General features: G+C 45.1%; 1 protein-coding gene across 9 annotated transcripts in view; it reads left to right on the top strand.

The window, feature by feature from the left end:
- Nucleotides 1-25532, top strand: part of POGZ (pogo transposable element derived with ZNF domain) — a 428531-nt gene that overhangs the window by 126386 nt on the left and 276613 nt on the right. For 5 of the 9 annotated variants that reach the window (XM_078670255.1, XM_078670257.1, XM_078670253.1 and 2 more), the window contains exons 5-6: nt 3934-4109; nt 4554-4692. In XM_078670255.1, coding sequence (XP_078526381.1) covers nt 3934-4109; nt 4554-4692 — 315 coding nt within the window. The remainder of the gene's footprint in view (nt 1-3933; nt 4110-4553; nt 4693-25532) is intronic. The other 4 variants (XM_078670252.1, XM_078670256.1, XM_078670259.1 and 1 more) reach the window with 1 other exon arrangement.

Genomic DNA, 25532 nt, shown 5'->3' with positions numbered 1-25532 from the left:
AGCAATGACGTATCACTAGGAGAAGCTGGGGGCTATGAACTCTGTGCTAGGAGCAGAGACTGAAGTCTGGAGAGTCAGGGCGACATGTACCTAAACAGTATCTAGTATCTGATGTTTAGAGAACATGTTGATATAAACTAGAAGTCAGGAGGGGAAAGGCTGACTTGATTCTAAGACTGGACCATGCATTATTCTACATGTAGTGCGTGATGAAGAATATTAAATGACCATTAAATGCAGTATTTCTCTAACGTGGAGACGTGAAGGCTAGACAATGACGGAAACTATTGATGCAGTTCAGTAGCTTAGGAATGCAGAGAAGGAGGACTGAACTGATAACTGGAATCATAACATATTCTTGGCAGACTCAGAGACTGAGCCAGGCTGGGCCGGGCACTGCGAGGCAGGAAGTAAGTGAAGGGTCGAGGATACAGGTGGGGGCTGTATCGCTCCTCAGCGAGGTTTTAGGAGACAGGAGCTGAATCTGGTGTCCAGGCCCTTTTGAGGCCTAGAAACGGGGACTTTATAATAGAATAACGTGCACACTGAGAAACGTGGCAACGTAGACAGTACATAGGCCTGATATTCGTAGTATTCACGAGAACTGGAAACTGGCATACTAGAGGTGGACACAACTGTAATTGCGTCATTAATCGGACATGGGGAATGCATATGCATATTTAATCATGCACACATAACATATGATGGATGACACGTAGGGACACAGAACATGGCAAAATTTACTTTTCCACAAAGAGACACTGCTACATGGCGCAAGTGTTAAAGCGCTAACCTCCCTGTACGCACATAACTCCATATATATAATTGAAGGACAGCCACTTGCCACTTCGCAACCTCCTTATAAGTCTAGCTGTATTTCTGGGCAACTTGACTCAAGCATCAACCCTTTTAGGAAATGTAACAAATCTGCAAAGCTTGCAGGATTTTATTCTGAGTGTATTGTGTTTTTTTTTTAAACATATATGAGAAGTGTTTCTGCCAACTCTGCAAAGAATACGTCTTCCAGCTGACTCTGCATTTGTGTCTGATTTATGGGCTTGGTTGTAGAGGTTGATTTTGTTTACAGAGTGACTGGATTTTTACCTTTGTAGGGTCTATAAATCCAGGAATCCATTAGTTGAGCTAGCGTTGGGCATAGGCACAGCAAGTAAATTTGATATTACAGCAGTGACTCTCAGAGTAGACTTAGAACCTACAGTGAAAATATAAAAGGGTTTACACTTTCATGAGCCCATTTTGAACTTTCAGCCACAGTCCTAGTTGTGCCAAAAGGATAGTGCATTGCTTGGGAAGAAACGGATGGTTAATAGTAAATCCTATACCATAGTGGTAGGCAGCTTCAAATGAGACCCCATGTTGATGATTTTACTGCACAACTGAATTGCATCCAAAACTCTGCAAAAGGCTCTGTACCAAAGTGAGGAAAAACAGAGCTAGAAAGCGATTCAGATAGTCCAGTCCACTTGTTCTGGAGGTTCATTATCTTCCATGAGACTTCAGAGAGTAAAAATTACCATATGATATGCAGTTTAGTAGACTAGGGCCCTTCCTCTGTGATATTGGTAGGAGTTCTACACTTACGGCCCAGGCACACTTAAGTGCTTATGATTCAAGTACTGGACAAATTCATCTTTTCTTTGAAGTAGGTAATGGATCATGTTTTCTTCAAAATTCCCACTTAATGAACTTCACTCTCTGCCCAAGGCTTCGATGCCCCCTACCTCTCTGTTTCTATAGGTTCACTACCTACGACTCAAATTCCTGCAGCTTCACCCGCAAAGAGGAAAGCTTTAGGAGTAAGTGGAGCCAAGAGGTGGAACTTACTGGCATATTGAGGCACTGGATTCAGACTTGACCTCTATGAAGAACTTCACCATTAAGGAACTGCATGATAGTTCGACTAAGTGCCTAGGAGCCACAAGGGCACCACTGCTCAACTGTCCATCTTAGTGCAAGTGCAACTTATAGGCCAAGATACTGACTTATCAACATCACACATACAAAACAAGAAGGACTAGCTCCTCTTATCCCAGCCGTCTAGGTGGGCCATATCCACCGAACGTTATTTCCAAATGCACCAATAGATAGCCACATTCTTCACACATGTAGTGTGGGTTCCATTTACTCTGGCTGGAAAGTGTTGTGGTGTTCTTCATGGTCCATTGGAATATAGCACCAGTGTCTAAACAAGGGCTAACTTGATTTACCAATACCTGCCCCGGTGGTAAATGTCAATACCAACACAGTATATGTGCCTGTAAATACAGACTGCCCAAGACTTCAAACTGAGCATAAATGGCAGTTAAATCTTCTCCAACAGAGTATTGCAAAGGGTTAAACTGTAGCAAAAGATAACTTTGTACAAGTTCATCCATGGGAAACTAGATGGACTGATTAGGTGCTGCATCTGAAGGTTCAGCTGAATAAAGATCTGTGTGGACCTCGTCTGAGTGAATTAAGATTTGCAAAGGAGTAATCTGATTGCTGCAGGCGGCTCTGAAAGCAAGCCAAACATCACAGTTTAGCATTACATAGAAGCTTTAGTGCTACAGTGATGAGCCCTTTGCCACGCCTGACCTTCCTTGTGCCTCTGACATGCCAGTTTTGTCTCTTACCCCAATTCAAGAGGTAGCTAGAAATTGCAATTTTTTTACACCTCCCAGTGTGGGATTGGCTTGAGCCAGTCGTTTTGATTGTTATTCTTTGAAGCATCTTTCTAACCTTCACTGTTCCAGAAATCACTTCATGCTTTGGTTGGTTGTAAAGCCTAAAGTGATGCTCATAGTTGGAAAAGAGTGTGTATAATGACAATATTAATACTGCTTCATATAAGAAAGAAGGTTAATTAAAGCCAATTAATTTGGACGTTAACAGTTCCAATGAAACAGTTCAGTATGGTTTTTCGGATTAAAGAGCTCACTTTCAAAGGCAGCATCACTATCTGCTGAACAACACTGAAGCGCACCAAAAAATGTGTAAAACGTTAGAACATAAAATCATGTAGATCTCTTATGTTGTAATTTTGGGTCCTGAACTGTCTTCCTGGCCACGTGGCACCATATCCAGGTGGCCATTGAAATAGACTCTTAGGTAGCTAGCACTCTGACACCTTACTATTAGGCCACTATTGTGTCAAAGTGCCACTTTTACTGTTAATAGTGGAAAGGTTTGAGTAAATGTATTTTGCTGTTTAAATTTTTTTTATTTTAAAGGGTGCAGCCTCAGCAGTTGGGTTCCTCAGTCTTTGTGTCAGACATCTGTAAAACAGGGCAGCAGAATTTTTAGCATGAGGGTTTCTATTCTTTTTTTTTTTTTTGCCCAATTTCTCCTAGTCTTTATTAGCAAGCATAATAATAAAACCAAAGTCACAAACCCATCCATCCTAGTGTCACCCAAGCACAGATATTAGTTCATTCCTTGTGCATAAATCTTATGAAAACAGAAGTCCTATCACAGGTCAAGGATGTGTTAGCACCTCCTGGTTTCTTCTTGTGCCAACATAACTCTTTTTACTTGTAAATAAAGATCCTGTTGTACTACTTTGTTGGGTCGCCATGCACAAATGTTAATTAGTGAAAACTGGGCAAACTCATAGTTGTGTCCTACTCCGTTGCTTCAGCGGCATAGAAGTAAGTGCTGAGCTCTTAGGGTCTCAATGTGTTTTCATTGTTGGCATGGGATTTGTAATTGGAATTGAAATTGGAATTGGAAGGTTCTTATATAGCGCATGGCGTAATGCTTTTACAGCAATCCATTGGAGCAGTGCCACCAAGAACCATTGAAGGCCCATAGTTATTCAGTAAGAACTCAGACTGAACTGTACTTTAGTAGTGTTTTCAGGAAATTGTATTGGATTTCGTTTATTGTCCACATGAGTAACCTAATATCAAGCATTAATTTTTTGTTTTGCAGGCACATCTCCCATTGTTCAGTCTGGTGGGCAGTCACTAATCCTTACTCAGAACTCTGCTCCTAATTTGGGGACCATGGTAACACAGCCAGTATTACGGCCAATGCAGGTCATGCAAAATGCAACCCATGTCTCCAATTCGCAGGTTTCCTCCCAGCCCATTTTCATCACCACCCAGGTGAGTACTGAAAATTAACTTTGCTTGGTTTTAGGGCGTTAGCTTGGGTTTCCATATTCTATTAGCACAATATGTTGGCAGCATATAGCATGATACAGTCTAGAAGTACTTTTCTAAAATTGAAAACCAGTTAACAGTATGTGAGTTTAACATATTTCTTTCTCGTTACAATGCCCACATTGTAATTATTCAAATATGAACAGAGCTCCTACTTTATTTTGCTCTCTTAAAATTGTGTTATTGATGATAAATTTGATCTTGTGTGTATTAAGTGTACAGATTGAAATTGTGAATGCTTGCACGAAGTAGTGGAACGCAAGGTGAAAGACTGTGTAAAATTATGTGCTATGTAACTGGTGAGTTTGCAGTTTTTCGGGTCTGTTAGTTTACTTTGTGGCACAAAGTTTTCTTGTCAACTATAACTAGACTTTTTCCCCTGAAAAGCAGGGTTTTCCTGTGAGGAATGTGAGGCCGGTACAAAGCACTATGAATGCCATGAACCCCATAAACCCTATGAATCAGGTTGGAATTGTTCTAAATGTGCAGCAAGGCCAGACGGTGAGGCCCATAACCCTTGTTCCAGGTGAGTTTGACCATCTTTCTTTTCTTGCCAAAACGTGTTCCACTAGGTGTTCATATGGGAACTGTTTTTCTGTCAGCTCATTGATGTGATAAATGAATACTTTTCCCTGTTTGTTTCTAGTCTGCTTAGGCCTTCTAACATTGAACATTCGGGCATGTCCAGTTGGAATGTATCAAATCTATATATGATGTTGGTTAGCAAGGTGGAGGATTAGGGACAAATTAATGTCCTAAACACAGATAGAAAATTTAGACCGTGCCTTACTATTCCCGCCGTATAAAAGCTGCATCTGTTGCATGTACATTTATTTATATATACATATACCCACGAGTTTGCCCCTTCCAGGACCCTGGGCCCGTTGAAAGGTGGTGTGCTGTGCTGGCGGAGCCCACTGATCAATTAATACTTCACAAAGATCCAAGAAAGCGCACACGCAGGAGGGTCATGATGCAGTGCTGGGGTTATTTAATCTCGAGATTAAATAAAACCAGCACTGCATTATGACCCTCCTGAGTGTGTGCTTTCTTGGATTTTGGTGAAACCTATATATATATTTCTGTGTGTGTGTGTGTGTCTGTGTCTACATCTTTAATCCTCCATGAAGGGAAAATGATTGTCCGTCTGTTTTAAAGTTATGGGAATGGCTGTGAAGAAAACTCAGTAGTAAAAGTGTGTTCGAGGCATGTGGGCTGCTAAATTCATATCTTAGCATTAGATCGCCGCCTAGTGTTGGGTCCGGATGATCGCACATTGTTGTCCTGGAAGAGTCTTCGAAGTATCCTGAGATAGGTGGCTCCTCCCCTGGACTACAGTGCGCATGGGCATCGGCTCCATCCCCAGATTGTTTTTTTCCGCCATTGGGTTCGGATGCGGTCTCGACTTCTCTCTGTCGGAACCGAGTAAAACTAACTTTTTAAGGCCAAAAGGCCTTGTATTCATAGCGTCGGTATTGTTTGCGCACGGTCTCGAGTTCTTCCGTCTCTAGGAGTCGGATTCAGCGGAGTTTTTTCACTCTTCGGACATCGAGGCCTTCTCATCGCGACACGACCGCAACTTTTCAACATGGAGCGGAGTCCGTTTAAGTTCTGTCCGCTCTGTGGGTCTAAGTACCCACATATAGACCTGCACCCGGTCTGTAACAAATGCCTTTCACCGGACCATGACGACGGCAAGTGCAAGGCCTGCGCACAATTCAGGTCTAAAAAGACTCTCAAGCTTCGGCGCGCGGTGCGCCTAGAGGCCAGACAAGCGGCCCCGGATCCCGAAAACATCTTCGGCGACCAAGAAGAAGATGAACAGGGTCATCATCTCCAAATATCCCCACCCGAGACGGAGGTCGAGGCGGATCCGGTAGACGACGACTGAGTCGTGGGTCAAGGCCTTGAATACGTCGATGAGGTAGGGGACGTCTAAGAGATTTATGGGGCCGCGGCTGATAGCTCGGGGGACGAGCTATGCCCCGAGAGTTTCGAAGATCACGATCGGGTCACGGGATCGCCAGTTGGCCTTACCCAAGACCCCGTACCGCAAGCCACGGCCCCGCCTTCAGGCCCGGCCACGGACATACTTGCTGGGCAGGCTGGATCGAAACCGAAACCGAAACCTACGGTATCGACTGCACCTAAAATGGCCGACCCGAAAACGAAACCGAAACTTATGGACTCGAGCGTCCCTAAAATGGCGGCCGGGCCACAGAAAACTACTGCTCCCGCTGCCGCATCGGCTCCGTCGGCCTCCGGTCCACAGAAGTCGAAGAAATCTGTTGATTCCACAGGGTCAAAATCAGCGCCAGAGGAGGGCTCCTCTAAAAAGGGTGGTCGGCACGGATCAACCGCTGCGACACCGTCCAAGCACGCCAAGGCCAGCGGCACGGCTCCGGTTCCGACTGGGACTCCGTTAGTCGGTCGCGTAGTGGAGACGGAGGCGACACAAGCACACGGATCGAAGGCTGGCTCATCTGCGCATCGATCCAAGGACTCTGGGTCGGCGGCAACTGCATCAGCGTCCAAGGCTCAGAAAGGCCACCATGAAGTCGGATCCGAGGGGAAGGTCAAGACATCCTCGTCAGCACCGAAATCCACTGAAAGTGAAGCGTCCCTCATCGCCGCTTCGCTACAGAGAATCAGGGAAAAGGATGCTGCTACGTCGGCTCCGATGCCATCGCCTCAGACGCCGAAGGACACTCCGGCAAAGCCTAAGAGTAAGCTTCTCTTCCTTCTGCCGCCGAAAGAGGCTCCGAAAGCCTTTTCTACGAAATCGACGCCAAAGCCGTCGGATTCTTCTACGGCAGGGGTACCTTCAAGTCGAGTACTCGAATCAGAGGACGATTCTGAGCACTTCATCGACGCCAACACCGGCAAATTAACCCTATACAAGAGGAGGATCACTTCAGAGCCTTTGGACTCCTATGTCATCCCACTAAAAAAGAAAAGGTTTCCTCAGGACGCTTCTAGCCTCATAGAACCTACCCAGCCTCCTCCAAGAAGGAGCCCTACTCCCTCACCAGAACACTCTGAGGGTGAGGGATATGATGAAGATGACCAATACACCTTCCCCATCAATGAACCAGATGCACATCCAGATTCATATGATGACATTGGTGACCAAGGCACCCAAAGTGTGGGGCAAGACCCACAGCCTTTCAGTGCTCGTGCATCCCCAACGGAGGATTCTGCAGGTTTTCATGCACTCATTGAAAGGGCAGCTGCTAATCATGATGTGGACATGCATGCTGACCCAGTGGAAGAGGATTTTCTCTTTGACACTTTTTCAGTCTCTGAAAGAACTGTGAAAACGCTACCTATGCTCAAGGGAGTCCTCAAGCATGCAGCTGACATCTTTAAAGAACCTACCAGAGCGAGAGTGGTCAATCCACGTATCGAGAAAAAGTACAGACCAGCACCTGCAGACCCTGCATACATTCGGGGACAGTTGCCACTAGACTCTCTTGTGGTCGCGAATGCCAGAAAACGGGCCAACTCCCAAACTACGGGTGAAGCTCCTCCCCCAGACAAGGAGTCCAAGGTGCTAGAGGCAGGGGGCAAAAGAGTAGCTGCACAAGCTGCCAACTTTTGGCGTATTGCAAATACACAAGCACTCTTAGCACGTTACGATAGGGCGCACTACGACACCCTAGAGCAAATTGTACAACACCTGCCTCCGAAGTTTCAAGAGGGCACCAAACTGCTTATAGAAGAAGGGAAACTGATCTCCAACGCAGCCATCAAGTGTGCACTTGACGCCGCAGACACAGCAGCTAGGGCGATCAACACTAGCGTCATGCTGAGACGACAAGCTTGGCTCCGCATATCAGGGTTTAAACCTGATATTCAGACAACCATACTTAATCAGCCAGTCAATCCTGATAGACTGTTTGGTCCAGATGTTGACACCACCCTCGAAAAGATAAAGAAAGACACAGAAACTGCTAAGTCCATGGGAGCCCTACAATCACAACAGTTTCGTGGCAATAATTTTCGTCGCTCAGGTGCACGTGGAGTCACCAGAGGACAAATGGGTCAACAATCGCAATTCTCCAGAGGTGGAGCACAATCCTCGTTCACAAAACAGAACAAGGGAGGTTACAGAAATAACAGCAACAGAGGTCGCGGCAGAGGAAACAACAACTCCCGCTCCTCTACCCCAAGCAAACAGTGACTCTCTGTCACTGCCCCCCGACCACTTAACACCTGTCGGGGGGAGACTGCAGCAGTTCCTGCCCGTCTGGAGAAACATCACCACAGACAGGTGGGTGCGACAACTGGTCCAGTATGGTTATTGCCTAGAGTTGATATCCACCCCACCCAACATTCCACCAAGGCAAAGGCCTATGTCCGCAGAGCACTTGCACTTATTGCAGCAGGAAGTAGTGGCGATGCTGCACAAAGGCGCAATCGAGCTCGTGCCGGTGGGAGAGGAAGGCACAGGGGTATATTCCCTGTACTTCCTTATTCCAAAAAAGGACGGATCTCTCAGACCCATTCTAGATCTGCGTCCCCTCAACCTGTACATACTATCAGAACATTTCCATATGCTTACACTGCAACAGATCCTTCCCTTGTTAAACAAAGGGGACTTCTTAGCAACCTTAGATCTCAAGGATGCTTATTTCCACATTCCACTACACCCGTCCCACAGGAAATACCTCAGGTTCACTATCCAAGGCAAGCATTACCAGTTCAAGGTCCTACCCTTCGGAGTCACCACAGCCCCAAGAGTGTTTACCAAGTGTCTGGCGACAGTAGCAGCGCACCTCAGGAGGCAGAACATCCATGTCTACCCCTACCTGGACGACTGGCTTGTTCAAGCCAAGTCGGAACAACAGTGCGCCGCGGACATGTCGACCACCATTCACCTCCTTCACAATCTAGGTTTCTCGTTGAACTACCCAAAGTCGCATCTTCAGCCGGCACATGTCCGGCAGTTTCTAGGTGCGACGATCAATACCCTAACGGCCATGGCTCAACCAAACCAAGTCAGGATAGACAGCATGCAGTCTCTAATCCAGAAGTTCAGACCACAACACTCGCTTCCAGCGAGAGTGTTCATGCAATTGATAGGCATGATGGCCTCCTGCATCTTCATAGTCCCTCACGCACGGTTACATATGCGCCCGCTCCAGGAGTGCTTAGCAAATCAGTGGACACAGGCTCAGGGAAATTTAACAGACCTAGTGTTGGTTACCAGTCGGGCATTCGACTCTCTGCATTGGTGGACTCCACACAACCTTTGCAAGGGCCGACTGTTCCAGGAGCCAGTGCCACAGATTATCCTGACAACGGACGCATCTCTCCAGGGATGGGGAGCTCATCTGCTCACTTACACAGTGCAGGGACTATGGACGACGCAGCAACAAAAGATGCACATCAACTATCTGGAACTGATGGCAATCTTCATGGCGATCAAGTCCTTCATCGTACATCTGTGCAACAAGGTAGTGTTAGTCCGGACGGACAACATGACCGCGATGTACTACATTCAAAAGCAGGGAGGCACCCACTCGCCACAGCTGTCTCGTCTGGCTCAGAGCATGTGGAAGTGGGCCATTCAGAGGAACATTTTCCTCATGGCAGAGCACCTCCCGGGAAAGGACAATCAGATGGCGGATCTGCTCAGCAGATACAGCCATCAAATGCACGAGTGGGAGTTGCACCCATCTGTACTCCACCCGTACTTCCAGCAGTGGGGTCATCCGGAGATAGACCTGTTTGCCACAAAAGAAAACGCAAAATGCCAACACTTTGCCGCCAGGTTCCCTCACCCACAGTCGCAGGGGAATGCGATATGGATGAACTGGTCAGGCAAATTTGCGTACGCTTTTCCGCCAGCCCCTCTGATACCGCTGGTGGCAAGAAAGCTAAGGCAGCACGCGATGACTCTCATCCTGGTTGCTCCGACGTGGGCTCGCCAAGCATGGTACACCACGTTCCTCGAACTCTCAGTGGTGCCGCATCAAAGACTGCGCCTCACGCCCAGACTTTTAACGCAGAACCATGGAGAAATTCAGCATCCAGATCCGCAACAGCTCAACCTGGCGATCTGGCTCCTGAAGTCCTAGAGTTTGGATACCTTAACCTACCTCCAGAATGCATGAACATCATCAAGGAGGCAAGGAAGCCAACTACCAGAGCATGCTATGCTGCGAAATGGAAGCGTTTTGTCATTTACTGCACAGCCAATGACATCAACCCGCTAGATGCATCTATCCCTGACATCATTTGCTATCTGTTGCATCTTTACAAGTGCAATCTAGCGTACACTTCCATTCGGATACATCTATCCGCCATAGCGGCTTATCTTCAGAACAGGCAGCATCTCTCTGTCTTCAGAGTGCCTGCCATTAAAGCTTTCCTTGAAGGTCTGAAACGTGTCATTCCCCCAAGAACACCACCAGCTCCGGTGTGGAACCTCAATGTGGTCCTCACCAGACTGATGGGACCACCTTTTGAGCCACTGCACTCATGTGAACTCCAGTTCCTCACGTGGAAAGTAGCTTTCCTAATAGCTATTACGTCACTGAGGCGTGTTAGTGAGCTACAAGCGCTCACAATCCAAGAGCCTTTCATTCAGATTCATCCAAATAGAGTAGTGCTACGCACTAACCCCAAATTCCTTCCGAAGGTGGTGTCACAGTTTCATCTCAACCAAACTATTGACTTACCGGCATTCTTTCAAAACCCACAAACAGTGGCGAAAAGAATGCTCCATACCTTAGATGTACGGAGGGCGTTGATGTACTACATAGACAGGACACAACCCTTTAGAAAAACAAAACAACTTTTTGTTGCCTTCGCACCACAACACAAAGGCAACCCTATTTCCAAAGCAGGAATAGCCAGGTGGATTGTTAAGTGCATCCAAATATGTTATCAAAAGGCCAAGCGCACTCTAACGATACCCCCAAGGGCGCACTCCACACGCAAATTGGGGGCATCCATGGCTTTCCTGGGGAACATTCCTTTAGAGGACATTTGCAGAGCAGCCACGTGGGTTACACCACATACCTTTACAAAACACTACTGTGTTGATGTGCATTCCAAGCAGCAAGCTGCTGTAGGACAGGCTGTTCTCAAGACACTCTTTCAGGTTTCTGCAGCTGGCACGGGCAACCGCCGCTGATGGAGGGACTGCTATGTATTCTATGCTAAGATATGAATTTAGCAGCCCACATGCCTCGAACTGAATATGCTACTTACCAGTATGCATCTGTTCTTGGCATGTAGGGCTGCTAACATTCATATCGCCCACCCTCCTCCCCGGTGCCTGTTGCAGCTGCAGATATACTATTGTATTCAGTCATTAGCATGGACATCCTTTACACTTTTCACTCCATCTTCTGCCACAATGGCGAAAAACAATCTGGGGATGGAGCCGATGCCCATGCGCACTGTAGTCCAGGGGAGGAGCCACCTATCTCAGGATACTTCGAAGACTCTTCCAGGACAACAATGTGCGATCATCCGGACCCAACACTAGGCGGCGATCTAATGCTAAGATATGAATGTTAGCAGCCCTACATGCCAAGAACAGATGCATACTGGTAAGTAGCATATTCATTTTAGTTTCTGAGCATGTGAGAGTTTATTGAAACCTTGTAACGATATCCACTTATCTCGAAAACTGAGGGAAGTGGTATACAGTGCTTTGATAAATTCCTCTCCCGCAGGACTTTAAATATTTTTCAAAAATGGCCTAAAATCAGTTGTCCCAGTATGATAAGAGATGCCCCAAGAACAATTTTGGCGGAAAGTTTGATTCCAACATTTTCTTTTTTGGGTCTGTTTCTGTTAAATAGTAAAATCTCAGAAATTTGAATAAAGTAAAAGTATATTTCAGCAACATTAACTTTGTTTCATATAATAAAATCTTCTAATGAAAATCCTGCCCCCAGCACCTAGAGGAGTCTTTTTTGTATAATTGTGCTTTAAGCATATTGTTGATCCCCTGGAACCAGCAAAGAAGATACATTTATGCCAGATTTTCTCTCAGATTTGCATAAGTTATTGATCTTCTATTCATTAATATTCTTAAATGCTAGAATTTCTGATGGATACTTGTAGCGGCAGATTCAGTCAGGGTATCAACAATTTTCTCAGCGTACTCCTACACACTGTTAGGTGGTGCCATACGGCTCCTTGTTACCTTTGTTTTACCCCCGCGTGCGGATGTCCGTTTCTTACTTGACTCTTTCTGCTCCCACCGACGTGTAGCACAAAACAATTGTCAGCACCAGTGTGCAGAGATCTTAGTTGGGATCTTTTTCTTTTTTTTTTTTTTTTTTTTTAGAATTGAGACCACTCCAAACAATGGGGAAGTGGGAGGGCAATGTGGACTCTGTGGTTAGCTGGAATATCCACCACATAATGTATTAACAAAGCTAAGTAACTTGTTCTTCTGATGGATACTTCTAACTGGTTTGCCTTTCTCCCTTATTTCAAAATTGTGTTGATTTGAACATTTTCTTTTGCTTCATTTCATAACTTTTGAAAGCTTCTAGCCTTGAAAAGGTTTTTTGCATGGTACCAGGGTTCATTTACACCCTTTTTATTTTCAGTCATTTTCCCCCTGCTGTTTGTTGAGTTGCCAAGCCAGCTTGTTTCAGTAGTCGCTCTTGAAGTGAGTAAGAGTCACAAAGAGAATCATGCTATGTATGTTTTTGTCTACCATTATGATTGATTGTAAGGCTCCACCAAAATGGTGAAGGAACAAAGGATATTTGGCTTGGAGACAAGCTGGTGACAATACCCTTGAGTCCCTCCAGGACTCCCTCAGACACCTCTTTAACCTACTGAGTCCCAACCTAGCAAAACTGCTGGAAGGGGGTGCTTCCTCTACCACAGACATTTCTGGGACTTCCTTGGAAACACTTGAAACCGGTTTGACATAGATAGCCTTTCTCATCTGGCACTATATTTTGGAGAGGTGTCTAGTTGTCATGGTCTAGTTAAACATCTGGGCGTGCATCACAAAGATCTTGGAAATATCACCCATTTAAAACAAAGTTTTGACATTGAATGTCCCTCGTTCAGCATTGAGCGGAAAAAAGAAGGACCCAATGACAGCTGCTGATTAAGACAGTTGTTAGAATGCTGAAGAATTGGTCACTTAACCAGGCTCCCCACGTGAAAAAGAAAATGAAATCTACTGACGGGACCTTCTCCAGTTTATGCAGGTACCAGTCTAAGTCAAATATCTAATCAAGAATTCATGTAATGTTTTACTCGAAAGTAAGATCCCACTGGTATAGAAGAAGCAGTAGTTGGACCAGTGCAACCTCAAAAAACACACTTTCCATGTTTCAGAGTTCCATGACTTTCAAGGGCACACTTGCTTGAATTCTCAATCCACTTTTGCAAATTCCCCGTAATTCATATCTATCACGACTTTGCCTATAGAATGTAGTATAATAGTTGCATTTGTGCTTTGTTCCCCTGGGCCTGACAATGAAACACATGATCAGACCAAGTACCACGCTACACAATTGGTGAGTGTTTGGTTGCAAGACTGTCTAATTATGGTGTGGCCTATCTGGGGAGCATGCTGGTATTTTGTGTGATGAACCAGACTGCCGATTTTATCCTGACATGGACCACTGCACTTAGGCGTGTAGTTGAATGCAAAGGATGGAGGGATAGAATGCATGTCCTTTAAATTTATTTTCGTGTTTGGTTGGGAAGGGATAGGCTGGAATGTTGGCCCATGTGGAAGTGATTGGTGTTATGCGTGTAGTGTAGTGGATTACGCCTTGTGGTGTTGGCATTGTGTAGCTGCGCCTACTCCTGGGGTGTAGTAAAAGAGAGAGAGAGAGAGAGAGGTGTGTATGTGCCTTTGGCTAACATTCTTGAGAGAGAATGTGTACTGTTTCTTGGGTGGGTTTCAGTAACAATGCACTAGTTACATTTAGCCAGGGTAAATACTCGCCTGAGTAGTGGCAAGGGAATCGCTCCTTAAAAATGCACCCGTTACAGATAGCCATGCTAAATGTCTTTGGAGTCAACCAAGAAATGACAGAGGAGAAACCCATAAGCATGCAGTGGATAAGACAGCCATCATTTCAGCAGAGCTAACTAATGGAGCTGTCATCATGGTCATATGCAAAAGAAACAATTCATTGACGGAATGCTGGCCAATGCAAAGAAATCTGGGTTAAATGCATCATTCTTTTGCTCACCACAGCACCCCAGTTTGGATCCAGCCATATGCAAATCAGTCTTCTTCCTGTTCCTTATGGGAACAGTCCAGCCCGAACTGCCAAAAACTGGTCCCAGGATGCTTGTTTCCGGTCCAGGAAAAACATGGCTTGACATTTCGGGCTTGACTGTTCCCAAGAGGCACAGGGTCAAGACTGATTTGCATATTGCTGTGTCTGAACTGGGGTGGCGAAGTGAGCTAAAGAACGATGATGGATTCAACCCAGATCTGTGATTGGGGGGTGAGTGTCTGAAAAGGTTCAGTTCTCCGTTCATCATCTCCTTGTGTTTGCCCTCATCATGGTCAACCATTCTGCACTACATGTGCTCATTAATATCGTGGAGCATTGCTAATATTTAAACTCTGCAGACTAAAGTCATCCATCTACGCATTCATGTAATTTCTGGGCATTAATAGCCATTTGTGATAACATTTCTGATGCCTCAGTAATACCCCAAAACCAAAGACAAGATAAAGACCTTGCTGATTACACACTTCCTTCTGATTTGTTAATGGTGTTAGCTGCACAGAAAGGTTCCCATCTTTATCCATTACAGTTACACCAGATGGACCCAGCATTAAGTTATAAAGGGTAAAGCTTGCAGCATGCCTTTGCTCTTACTGTGACAGCAGTATGCAACATTGTCAGACAGGTGTTCATATTGTTATGGAACTCCACTAAGAATTCAAAGTACTTTTTGAGAGACGAGAATAAAAATCTCATTATGAACTTGTGATCATCGTTTGTGCTAAAGATATGTAGCTGAGTTTTCTGCTGGTAGTTGCTGCCCAAGCAAAGTTCATCATGAAGCTCACCCAAAAGCGTTTTCAATAAACATCAAGCACTTGAAACAAAATGATTTTACTTAAAAGTTGAAAAAAAAATGCTAAAGATTATCACTTTTTCCCATATCTATGATCTCTTAAAAACATTGGCCGGTTCCAGTAGGGTTTTCGGTGCATCACCAGGATGTCTAAAAATCGCCATAGACTTTGAGCTTCACCACTTGTTTTATGAATGTGTTTTTGTTGTAACTTAGCTGGTAATGGGATTTAGTCCAGCCTGAAAGAATTCCACAAGGTGTTTGATGAACGAATAAGGTGTCTTAAAGGTTATACCCACAAGACTGTTTTAAAGATTGGTAGCAGATGTAAGAAAGTGCCCTCTTTTTGCATGGTTGCCCCCACTTTTTGCTAAACGGCTGATATACTTTGACTGAGTGTGCCCTGGGTTCCTGCCAAACAGGTACCCGGGGCCTATGTTCTTTCACTAAACTTCATAAACATTTTTTTTTATATAAAACAATTAGTACTTTTTGGCCACAGGTCATTCTCTTGTAAATGTTACCAAGGGCACTGTGGCCAGGGAAGGCCTACAAGGGCTGCAGCGCGTATTGTGCCACCCTTAGACGCCCTGTACCTTTACATGCACACACTGCGTGTTTTGGTGCAGAACAAAGTGAAGAGTCGACATGGCACACATCCCTGTATGCCAGCCAAGCCTACAACCAACTGCCCGAACATAGGTCGCCAGCCCTCTAGCTGGGTGCACTATACCAGTGGTGAGGGTACAGGTGCATAAGCCCTGTATCCCTACAGTGTCCAAACCAATTCTAAGACATTGTAAGTGCAGTAATGCCATCAAGAGTATATGGTGCTGGGAGTTTGTCATTACGAACTCCAAAGCATCATAATGGATTTATTGAAAACTTGGAAGTTTGGTATCAAACTTCTCAGCACATTAAACCCACACTGATGCCAATGTGGGGGTTAATGGAAAATGCACACAGAGGGCATCAGCGATGTTTCTGGACCCCTGGGTCAAGAGCCTACTGCTCTCGGGGGTCTGAAACATAGCACATCCTGGGACGAGGTGCCAAACCTCCTCCCCCAGGGTGGGCAGGGTCCACGAAGAGGAAGCTTCAAAGGCTTGCTGGCTTTGTGAGCTTCGCCAGGCCTTTGCGAGCTTCGTGAGGCCTTTGCTGCTTCCAGCAACTGACCCCCACTGGTTCTGACCCCCACTTTGGGTGGGAGAATCAGCAGGAAAATCAAGTGAGGAAGGGAGTTGTGCCCACCTTTGCCAACCCCACTCCTCAGGTGGGGGAGGCGAGGTGAAGCACAAGTCTCAGTCCCCGCCATCTTGCAGATGAGGACCCCGCCAACCAAAGGGAGTCATATGCTCCCCTCCCACTGTAGGAGTTATAATAGGAGGTATAGCCACCCCAAGGAAGGGACCCATTAGCCTCAACTTTTACTTGCCTGTAATGCCCCTAAATCTAATATTTAGGGGCAACCCTGAAACTTGCCTCCTCAGACAAGAACCAACCAAGAAAAAGAGAAGGAGGACCGAAGAGCCGTGCTGAAACTAAGAAGAGGAGGACGCCCACTGACTTGGCCCCAGCCCTAACACCCTGTCCCCACCTCGAACCTGCTCCAGTGAAATCCCAGTGTGTCCTGCAGTCAGCATCCTCAAGAACCCTGAGGACCTGCCCTGCCTTCCACAAGAAAGACTTTTTCTCCCCTGAGCACCGGATTTGCTCACCCACAGACTCTGGCTCCGGCCAAATCCGCGAGTCAGCACCACCCTGCACCCGTCTCCTACGGACCGAGTTCGAGTGGCCCAACACCACGAGGAAGTGACCTGCCTCGAATCTCCAAGCGGAGCCTGCATCCTCTTTCTGGAGGAACCCCCCCAACCGCGACCGAAGCTGGTAAAAAACCCTGACGCCTAAAGACACCCCTGCACCCGACGTCCCACAGCCTTGGCTGGCCCAACTGACGGTGGCCCAGCATCACCAGGCATCCCAACTTACCTCTCCAACCGGTGGTCACCTAGAGAAGATCTTCTTCCCCAAGCCTGCAGTTTTTGTTGTTACCGGAGAATCCCCATTGAAAATAACAGGGCACCCAACGCCAAAACAGCACCCAGCTCCCTCAGTGCTGCTGCGGGTGTACCTTGGGTGCTAACTGGGATCCCCCTTTGCCCGGAGTCTAACACTAGGAGCTTTGCTCCCACAACCTTGTGGCCTGCTCATTAGCATCCTCCAACCGGAGGCTCTCTATCCCCCATTGGATAACATTGGGCCTCAGCACTCAGCACCAGGCCGCCCTAGTGCCGCTGAGGGTGCCTTGAGAGTGCATCCTTGACCCTGGGGGAACCCTGGTTCTGACCCCGAAAACCAACTCCCACAAACTTGTAATTGCCTGCAAACTGTTAACTTCATTTTTTCTTCATAGGAATACATTGACTGTTTTTCCTGAAGAGTAGAGTTGTTTTTTTATGAAACATTGAAAAACTGCAAATAACTTAAAACTGCTTTACTTACATTTTCTCTAGGAAATGTCCCAGTGTGATTTCTAGGCCTATCACACCGAGTAGAATAAGTAATCCATAAAGTAACCTGTAAAGTAATCAAAAGTAATCTAACATTAGTTTTAACTATTCAAAGTGTTTATAAACCTGTAAAGAAGTCATTTTCATTCAGCTTGCTTGTATTGTTCAACCTGCCTTGAAAAGTACTATTTACACTTACCTATACAAGGCTTGCTTGGTTCTAGAAAATAAATATAACTAAATGATATTTTTTATACAAACAAATTGGTCTGAGTTCAGTCTTTCAGTGTGTGACCGCTTTTGCTGCCTGTGCATGTACAAAAAATGCTTTACAATACCCTCTGATAAAGCCTTACTGCTCTCTCACACTACCACAAATGGAGAGTAAGGTGATCTCTACTTTTTACCTCTGCCTACCTTTTGGGTGCCACTGGACGCTGTGCACACTATACCTCATTTTGGTGAAGTATATATAGAGCCAGCTTCCTACAGCAGTCCAATAGCAAGTAAAGTAAGAAGTAAGTTTGAAGGATACCATGCAAGTAGAATTGGAAAGGTTGATGAAACCTGACAAAATTGAAGACTGAAAGCAGCTAATTGAGTTGCACCAGTAGTTATGGCACCCAAGCCCACAGGTCAGATCATGTATCTACTTCCTAGGTTTGAACCGATATGTGAAAGTAGATAATATATCCCCTACGACGCAGTCTGGAGATACTGTCCTCATTTAAAGATGCTAGAGCATTCTCAGCATTTGATTTAACATCAACATATCACCAGGTCAAATTGTATGAACAGGCTTAGTACTTAGCTGCACTAATTACCCCTTGGGGGTATTAAGATAAAGGAGTACGCCTTTTGGTCTCATCTCTGCAGTGTCCGTATTTCAGAGGGCTATGGAAAAGGTGTTGAATGGATTAGAGGAACCAAAATATATCAAGATTAACTTTAATTTTCAGTTCCCCCTGTCATAAATATGAAGTGAGACTAAGACAAATGTGTGGTATCTATGCCTTGACTTCTGGGCTCTCCATAGTGACAATAGTATATAGTCACTAGCGTGGTTTCCATGTCATAGGTGGGTTGGAATGTTTAGATTCAAAAGGACTAACAGTTGCTGTGCTTAGCTACTGTGATATGGATGGGATCTTCTTTGCATGGAATAAACCTACTCCTCAAAACTTACACCTGCCTTGACTTATCCTTCTAAGCATCTTAAGCACAGGGTCTTAAACTGGTGTAGTCGGCAGCTTCAGGAACCTGAGGAAGAAGATCTCAACAAACCATTGTGTGCTACTCTCTTGTCATTCAACTAGCACTTCACCCCTCTTGGCAGTTCAGACAAGTCGTTAGTAGTTAATTACCTTTATCCTCTGCGCAACCCCCTTCCCGAGCTGCTCCCGCGACATATCTTCGTGCCTTGCCGGCTCCTGTTGTCTTCATTGACTCCCTATTAAGAAGCGATGCCACTTCAAAATCCGTACCTGGTATCAGCCAAGTAGGACGCTTAGTTAAAGTACTAAACGTCTCCTCACGCCTCGCAGAATCCGCACCGCCAGGAACAGCGGGAGATCTTTCTCCTTTCTCACACCTGCTTTCTGAAATATGCTTCCTCCATATTTCGTCTCCATCGCTTACCATAAGCTTTTCCGTAAGGAACTAAAAACCTGGTAGTTTGACCATCTTTAATGTCCGCAGTACTGATCATCAGTCTTCACGGATCCTACGCTAGCGCCATGAGACCCCATGGTTATATGTGCTCTTAATAAGTTCCTCTGACTTGACTTCTAGAGGCGTTACTCTGAGCGCTCGCCGACCACGGCCGGATGTTTGGAGTCTCACACATTCTGCCGCTCTCTCTCCCTGCTACGCACAAAGGTTAAACCTTGTCCCGTACGCAGGGGAGAGCTGAATCAATATCTCCTCTACAAGTCTGGAACAGCCGTCACCGCTTGCAGCCCTCTCTTCTGACCGTGCACAAGGTTTGGGCCTTATCTTTTAAGGAAGGGAGAGCTGGTTCCCCTGCTGGGCTGCAGCACACGTCAAGCCCTGGCGTTGTTTCCTTTTGAATGCACGCCTGCAAGGGAGAGCTGGACCGCTAACTCCCCAGGTAGGTTACAGCGCACGTCACAACCTGCGGCACGCCCTTCCGATCGCAAGCAAAGGTCAGGCTTTGGCTGCAAAGCAAGGGAGAGCTGGACCACTAACTTCCCTGGGAGACTGTAACGCCCGCAGACTAACGTCGTGCGCAGGACGTTTAAGGAGCGCGTGGCGTAAAGGGGAGGAGGAAGCTGGACCTCTACCTCCTCTTCACCTGTCTGGACTGGGGTTACTCATTCTGAGCTAAAGATTACTCGCCCTGAGCTCCTGATTATTCATTCTTCTGAAACAACGCAAGAACACTAATAAAAACAACCACAACACTTACAGTCTGGGACCTAAGACAGAACCTCAAGAAAAAATACAGAAAGGCATTGTGGGAACACAAAAGAACACTGAAGGACGACTTTTGGGCAAAACTGCTCTGCACGGCAAAGAACACCAACTCAAGTGCATTTTGGAGAAAGATCAACGGGCTTAACCACCTCGCAAATCCAATAACATCAAGCGTCCACAAAGCCGATTGGGCCGCACTAATAACAAAGCGATTTACGGGCACAACACCTCTGAAGCACCTAGAATGGAGGCAGAGAATGCAAGAGACGCCCAAGGCATGCGACGAACAACGAATTATTAACAAGAAGGCCCCACAAAAACAAACCGCTCTCTAACCTGTGGACGACACACAATGCACTACACAGAAGGAGCAATCCTTATTTAATCTGACCCGGATTTCTGGAGCGGAAGATTAAAAAAACTATTTGATGAGGTAGAGAGAGAAAATCAAATTCCGTCAAGCTGGCAAGGCTCAGTAATCACTCCCATCTTCAAAGGTGGAGACAGAACATCTCCAGCAAGCTACAGGCTGATAGCACTTTTGGATGTAAACGTGAAGTACTACGCCTCACTACTCCTGGAAGATCTGAATACCTGGTCTGATAGCACAAAACGAATCCCGCCTAACCAAACAGGCTTCAGGAAAGGGTGTGGGACAATAACAAACATTCTATCACTCTCACTGATAGCCGATAAATACATCTGAAGGAAACAGCAGGTGCATCCCTGCTTCATCGACTTAAAGGCGGACTTCGACAGCGTAGACCACAATATTCTATGGGGAAAATTGCGTAGCTGGAATGTCCTGGATAAAATACTCACCGGAATACTGCTCTTATACTCCAACACATGGATGAAAGTAAAACTGGGAGATGGAGCAAGGTTATCAAGAAAGATTAAAATCAGCAAAGGGCTTAAACAAGGTTGTGTCCTGGCCCCTCATCTCTTCAATCTTTTCATGGCAGACCTCACACCAAGGCTCAACAAGATCATATCTCATCCACCCAAATTAGGCACTCTACCTCTAACCCATTTATCCTACGCGAACGGTGTCGTATTGATGAGTCTAACCAAGATTGGCTTACAAAGGTCACTTGTGGGATTGTCGGAATTTAAATAGCGTATAATAACTTGGAGATAAACACCACAGAAAGTAAAACCATGCTTATCACCAGACGACAGACTGTCAACCAACAAATCCAATTGGAGGGCAAAAAGATAGAAGCAGTGCCTACTTACAAGTACTTGGGATTCTACTTTGACAATCGGCACATTCACTAGCAGCAAAAAACGCCTACATCTCGCAGAGAGCAAACGCCTTATCATTCTCCCTCAGGGCCCTATTAAAACAGCTTAAGGGCCATCATTTAGACCCCTACTGGCAACAATAAAAGCCAAAATGCTACCTACGCTATAATATGGCAGCATAGCTCTCCATGGGAAAGATGCGGCCGTGCTTAACAAAGTACAGATGGCAATCTACAAAACAGTCTTCCAAATTCATCAGGGAGCTTCACCAGCACAGACCAGATTAGAATTTGGGGTAACAAACGAAATGCTGGGAAGGAGGTATGCAACCATCAAGCAGTGGTATAGCTTGAAACAAAACCTAGAAGCCTCGGGACTGAATAAGGCTCTGTGGGACGAAATAGAAAATGACGCAAAGTCCCCATACAACCAATTCCTAAAAAATGCCTTAACAGACACTTGCACAAAATAACTCTGGGAAGCAAGCTATAAACAAATCAGCAAAGTTCCACTCGCTGCTAGCAGACAAAACCCCTTTTAGCACGAGAAAACATGCTTGGATGGTAATATCCAATTACAAATCACTCACCCCAGCTTCATACTTAACAATTACGTTCCCGGCCCACAGAAAACTACAGTTAATGGCCCTACATCTGGGTAAATTCCCATCCATCATGGACCAGCCAACTTGGGTCCATGACGGGCCCAAAAACTGCAGACTATGTGGGAGTAGCAAGGAGGACTTCATCCATCTTGTCTGTATTTGTCCAAACTTATCCCAAGCACGAGGCGCCTTTAAAAAAAAAAAAAGCCATGAACACCAGAGGCATAAGAACGTGCAGATCGCCAATAATGGCGACCTTACACCCAACTGACACTTCATTGAATTGCCAACTAAAAAGTTCCTTTTAGCTCATACACAAGCACTAAAATGTAACCTATGCCCTGCTCACAAAAAGGAAACAGGACGGCCAACTCAGAAGTAGAGTGTACTCCCAAATACAATACAGAAGAACACTAGAACATTGGGAGGAATACTTTACATAGACCAATAAATGCTTCAGATTTTTTAAAATAATATATTGTGTATGTTAAAATTACTATATTAAAAAAAAAAAACTAATGTTTTATATATAATCGCAGCAGAAACAAAGTTTTATGGTTTAGAAAAACAAAAAGTGGGAAAACTTTAACAGTTTTTATTTTAGCGTCTGATTTTACAAAATGAATTATGGTTTTAATTAACTGAAACAATAAACTTTTCTACTTCATTCTTCTGAAACCCTTGAGTTAGTGAGAACCTTTACTGCCTATGCAGTTCAGGCTGGACTGTTCCAAAGGGAACAAGGTCAAGACTGATTTGCATATGGCAGGGTCCAAACTGGGGTGGCGTGGTGAGCAAAAGAATGATGGGTAAACCCAGATCCTTGTGACTGGGGGTGAATGTTTGCATTGTTCAGTACTCCGTCCATCAATTGCTTCTTTTGCATTTGTCGCCCAAAGTGGGAAATGTATGCCCAGACATGGGTCCCGTACTCACTGCGCCACTGGATTCAAGCTAGCATGGCTGATGAGGGGAGATACCCCGAAACCGGTACCAGGATGCCTGTTTCTGTTCCAGGGCGGACCTCGCTTGGCAGTTCAGGCTGGCCTGTTCCAAAGGAAACTGGGTCAAGACTGATTTGCATATGGCAGGGTCCAAACTGGGGTGGCGTGGTCAGCAAAAGAATGATGGATTAAACCCAGATACTTGTGACTGGAGGTGCATGTTTGTATTGTTCAGCATTCCGTCCAACAATTGCTTCTTTTGCATTTATCCAGTGATATGCTCAGTTACACGTTTGGAGCTTCACTCTCATCTGGTTTCGTGCTGGGATCCTAGGTGCATGCTCAGTGATAGGCACACTCAAATTTGTTTTCCTTCACCTCTTTAATAGTCTCTTATTGCGCTTCACTATATTTTGTTTTTTTATCGTCTTAAGCCTGCTTTGTGGCAGGCACACAGTTACATTCTTGCTACGTTGTCTGTTAAGTGACGTGCACACTATACTATTACGTGGGTTTACTTTTTATCTTCTTGGTAGTTTTAGCTGGACCACTTTTCGCTCAGCCACTTTTATTGTGTCCTAGTTGAATGTGAGCATTTATGTGATCCCTGCATATTTTCCGATTTATTGTAGGATAATGCAAAATGTTACTGCTCCTCCTTTCTTTCTAGTGACCCCAGGTGAGCCCCCCATCAAGTGGCAAAAGTGGAAAAAGATATTCAAATGATATGCAAACTTTTGCAAAGGTTTGTGGGGCATCTTTGAGTGCAGATCGTAGGTCTTCACTTCTTCTGGATTGTTCGGGGTCTGAGGGTGAAGAGATTTTCGATTATCTCTCTGAACTTTGTGATTCTGAATCTGAGGAGTTGAATGAGTTTGACATTTGTATACAAAAATTGGATAAACATTTTCTTCCAAAGGTCAGCACAATATTGAAAAAATACCATTTTGCAAGAAGATTGCAAATTGAAGGTGAATCGGTTAAGTACTATATTACACAACTAAAGAAGCTTGCTTCCTCTTGCTAATCTGCTAGATGAAAGAATAAGAGATCGATTCATGTAGGGTGCAATATGGAGAAAGTAAGAGGTTGAGAGATGAACATTCTTTGGATGAGGTCATACAAGTTGCTAAGGGGGTGGAACATTCAATGAAATGTGAAGTCACCATCAAGAAAGATCAGACGCAATCTGTACAAGTAGTGAAAGATAGTTTTAAGAAAAGTAATATGAAAATTTAAGGGACTGGAATAAAGAGCTAAGTTACAACACACAGGTGTTACAGATGTGACCAGGCAGGCCAATTGTCCAATGATCAGATTTCTCCTGCATTAAAAGCTGTTGGTTCAAAATGTAAAAAAGTGGGCATTTTGTCATTGTGTGTAAGGCAAGACAATCTACTTAAATGCAGTGTGTTGAAACGGAGGATGTAGATGAAGATTTTGTATGTGGACAGATTGTTCTGCAGTTTGTAGATGATAAGAGTACATTTTGTCCCTTTCATACCATCTTGGTGGTAGGGGAGTCCACTAAGGTTTTGTTCAATTTAGAGGCCAAAATCACGATTGTTTCAAAGTCCTTCTTTCAAAACAGGTTGGAAAGTAAGATATCCTTACATAAACCGGATATAAACCCTTATGCTGGTGAACCGATATGTTTGAGAGGATACTTTGTAGGATTAATAGAGTACAAACAACGCTATGTTTAAGGGAAGATTTATGTCTCCGAAAAGGGGGATAGCATTGAAGTTGGTTTCACCAAGGTGATTTAGGAGTTATGCTTGACCCAAATAACAATCCTCCCATACTCTTGAAGGAAAAAGTGCACGTGCTTCATGACCGTGTACTCCTGGGTAAAGAGGTTGAGTGTGAGGTTAAAAGAGATTTTAGGGAAGAGCTTGGGTGTCTGAGTGGGTTTTAGTCTGAGATACGCTGGTATGCTGGGGTTCAACCATCATGCTGCAAAGTGAGAAATGTACCCTTGGCCTTTAGAGAGGTAATGCAAAGGGAGACGGGGAAGCTCAAGAAAGGAGGAATAATTGAAGAGGTCGAAGGCACAGAATGGTTAGCACCTGTCATTGCTGCTCATGAGTCCAATGACAGTCTTTGTCTTTGTGTAGACTTAAGGCAGCTCAATAATAGTGTGATAGTTGACCGGTATCCCCTCCCTAATATATACTGTTGGAGTTGCTGAGTGGGGCAAGGGCGTTTAGCACTATTGATCTAGCATTGGCTTACCACCAGGTGGATTTTATACGGCATTTTTTACACCGTTTGGCAGGTTTAGGTTTATTAGGATGCTGTTTGGCTTGATGTCCACGGCATCCGTCTTTCAACGTGCCATGGAGAAGGTACTTTCTGTAGTAGGGGATCTCTGTGTTTAGTCATAATCTAGTGAATAGTCCCGCCCATGTGCGTGGACCCCGGAGCAATCAAAAATAATCTCTTAAAGTGTCAAAAAATGCAGAAATGCACAGACACTTAGGAGAGAATTTAAAGACAGATAATGCAGCCTAAAAAGGCTACACTGTCCAGTACTTCAACTAGAAATTCCACCAATAAAATCCACAAAACAGCAAAGCCTGTA

The sequence above is a fragment of the Lissotriton helveticus genome, chromosome 12, assembly GCF_964261635.1.
Source record: "Lissotriton helveticus chromosome 12, aLisHel1.1, whole genome shotgun sequence".
NCBI classification, from domain to species: Eukaryota; Metazoa; Chordata; class Amphibia; order Caudata; family Salamandridae; genus Lissotriton; species Lissotriton helveticus.
Note: the sequence above shows the minus strand (reverse complement) of the source record. Positions and strands in the feature narration are given on the sequence as shown.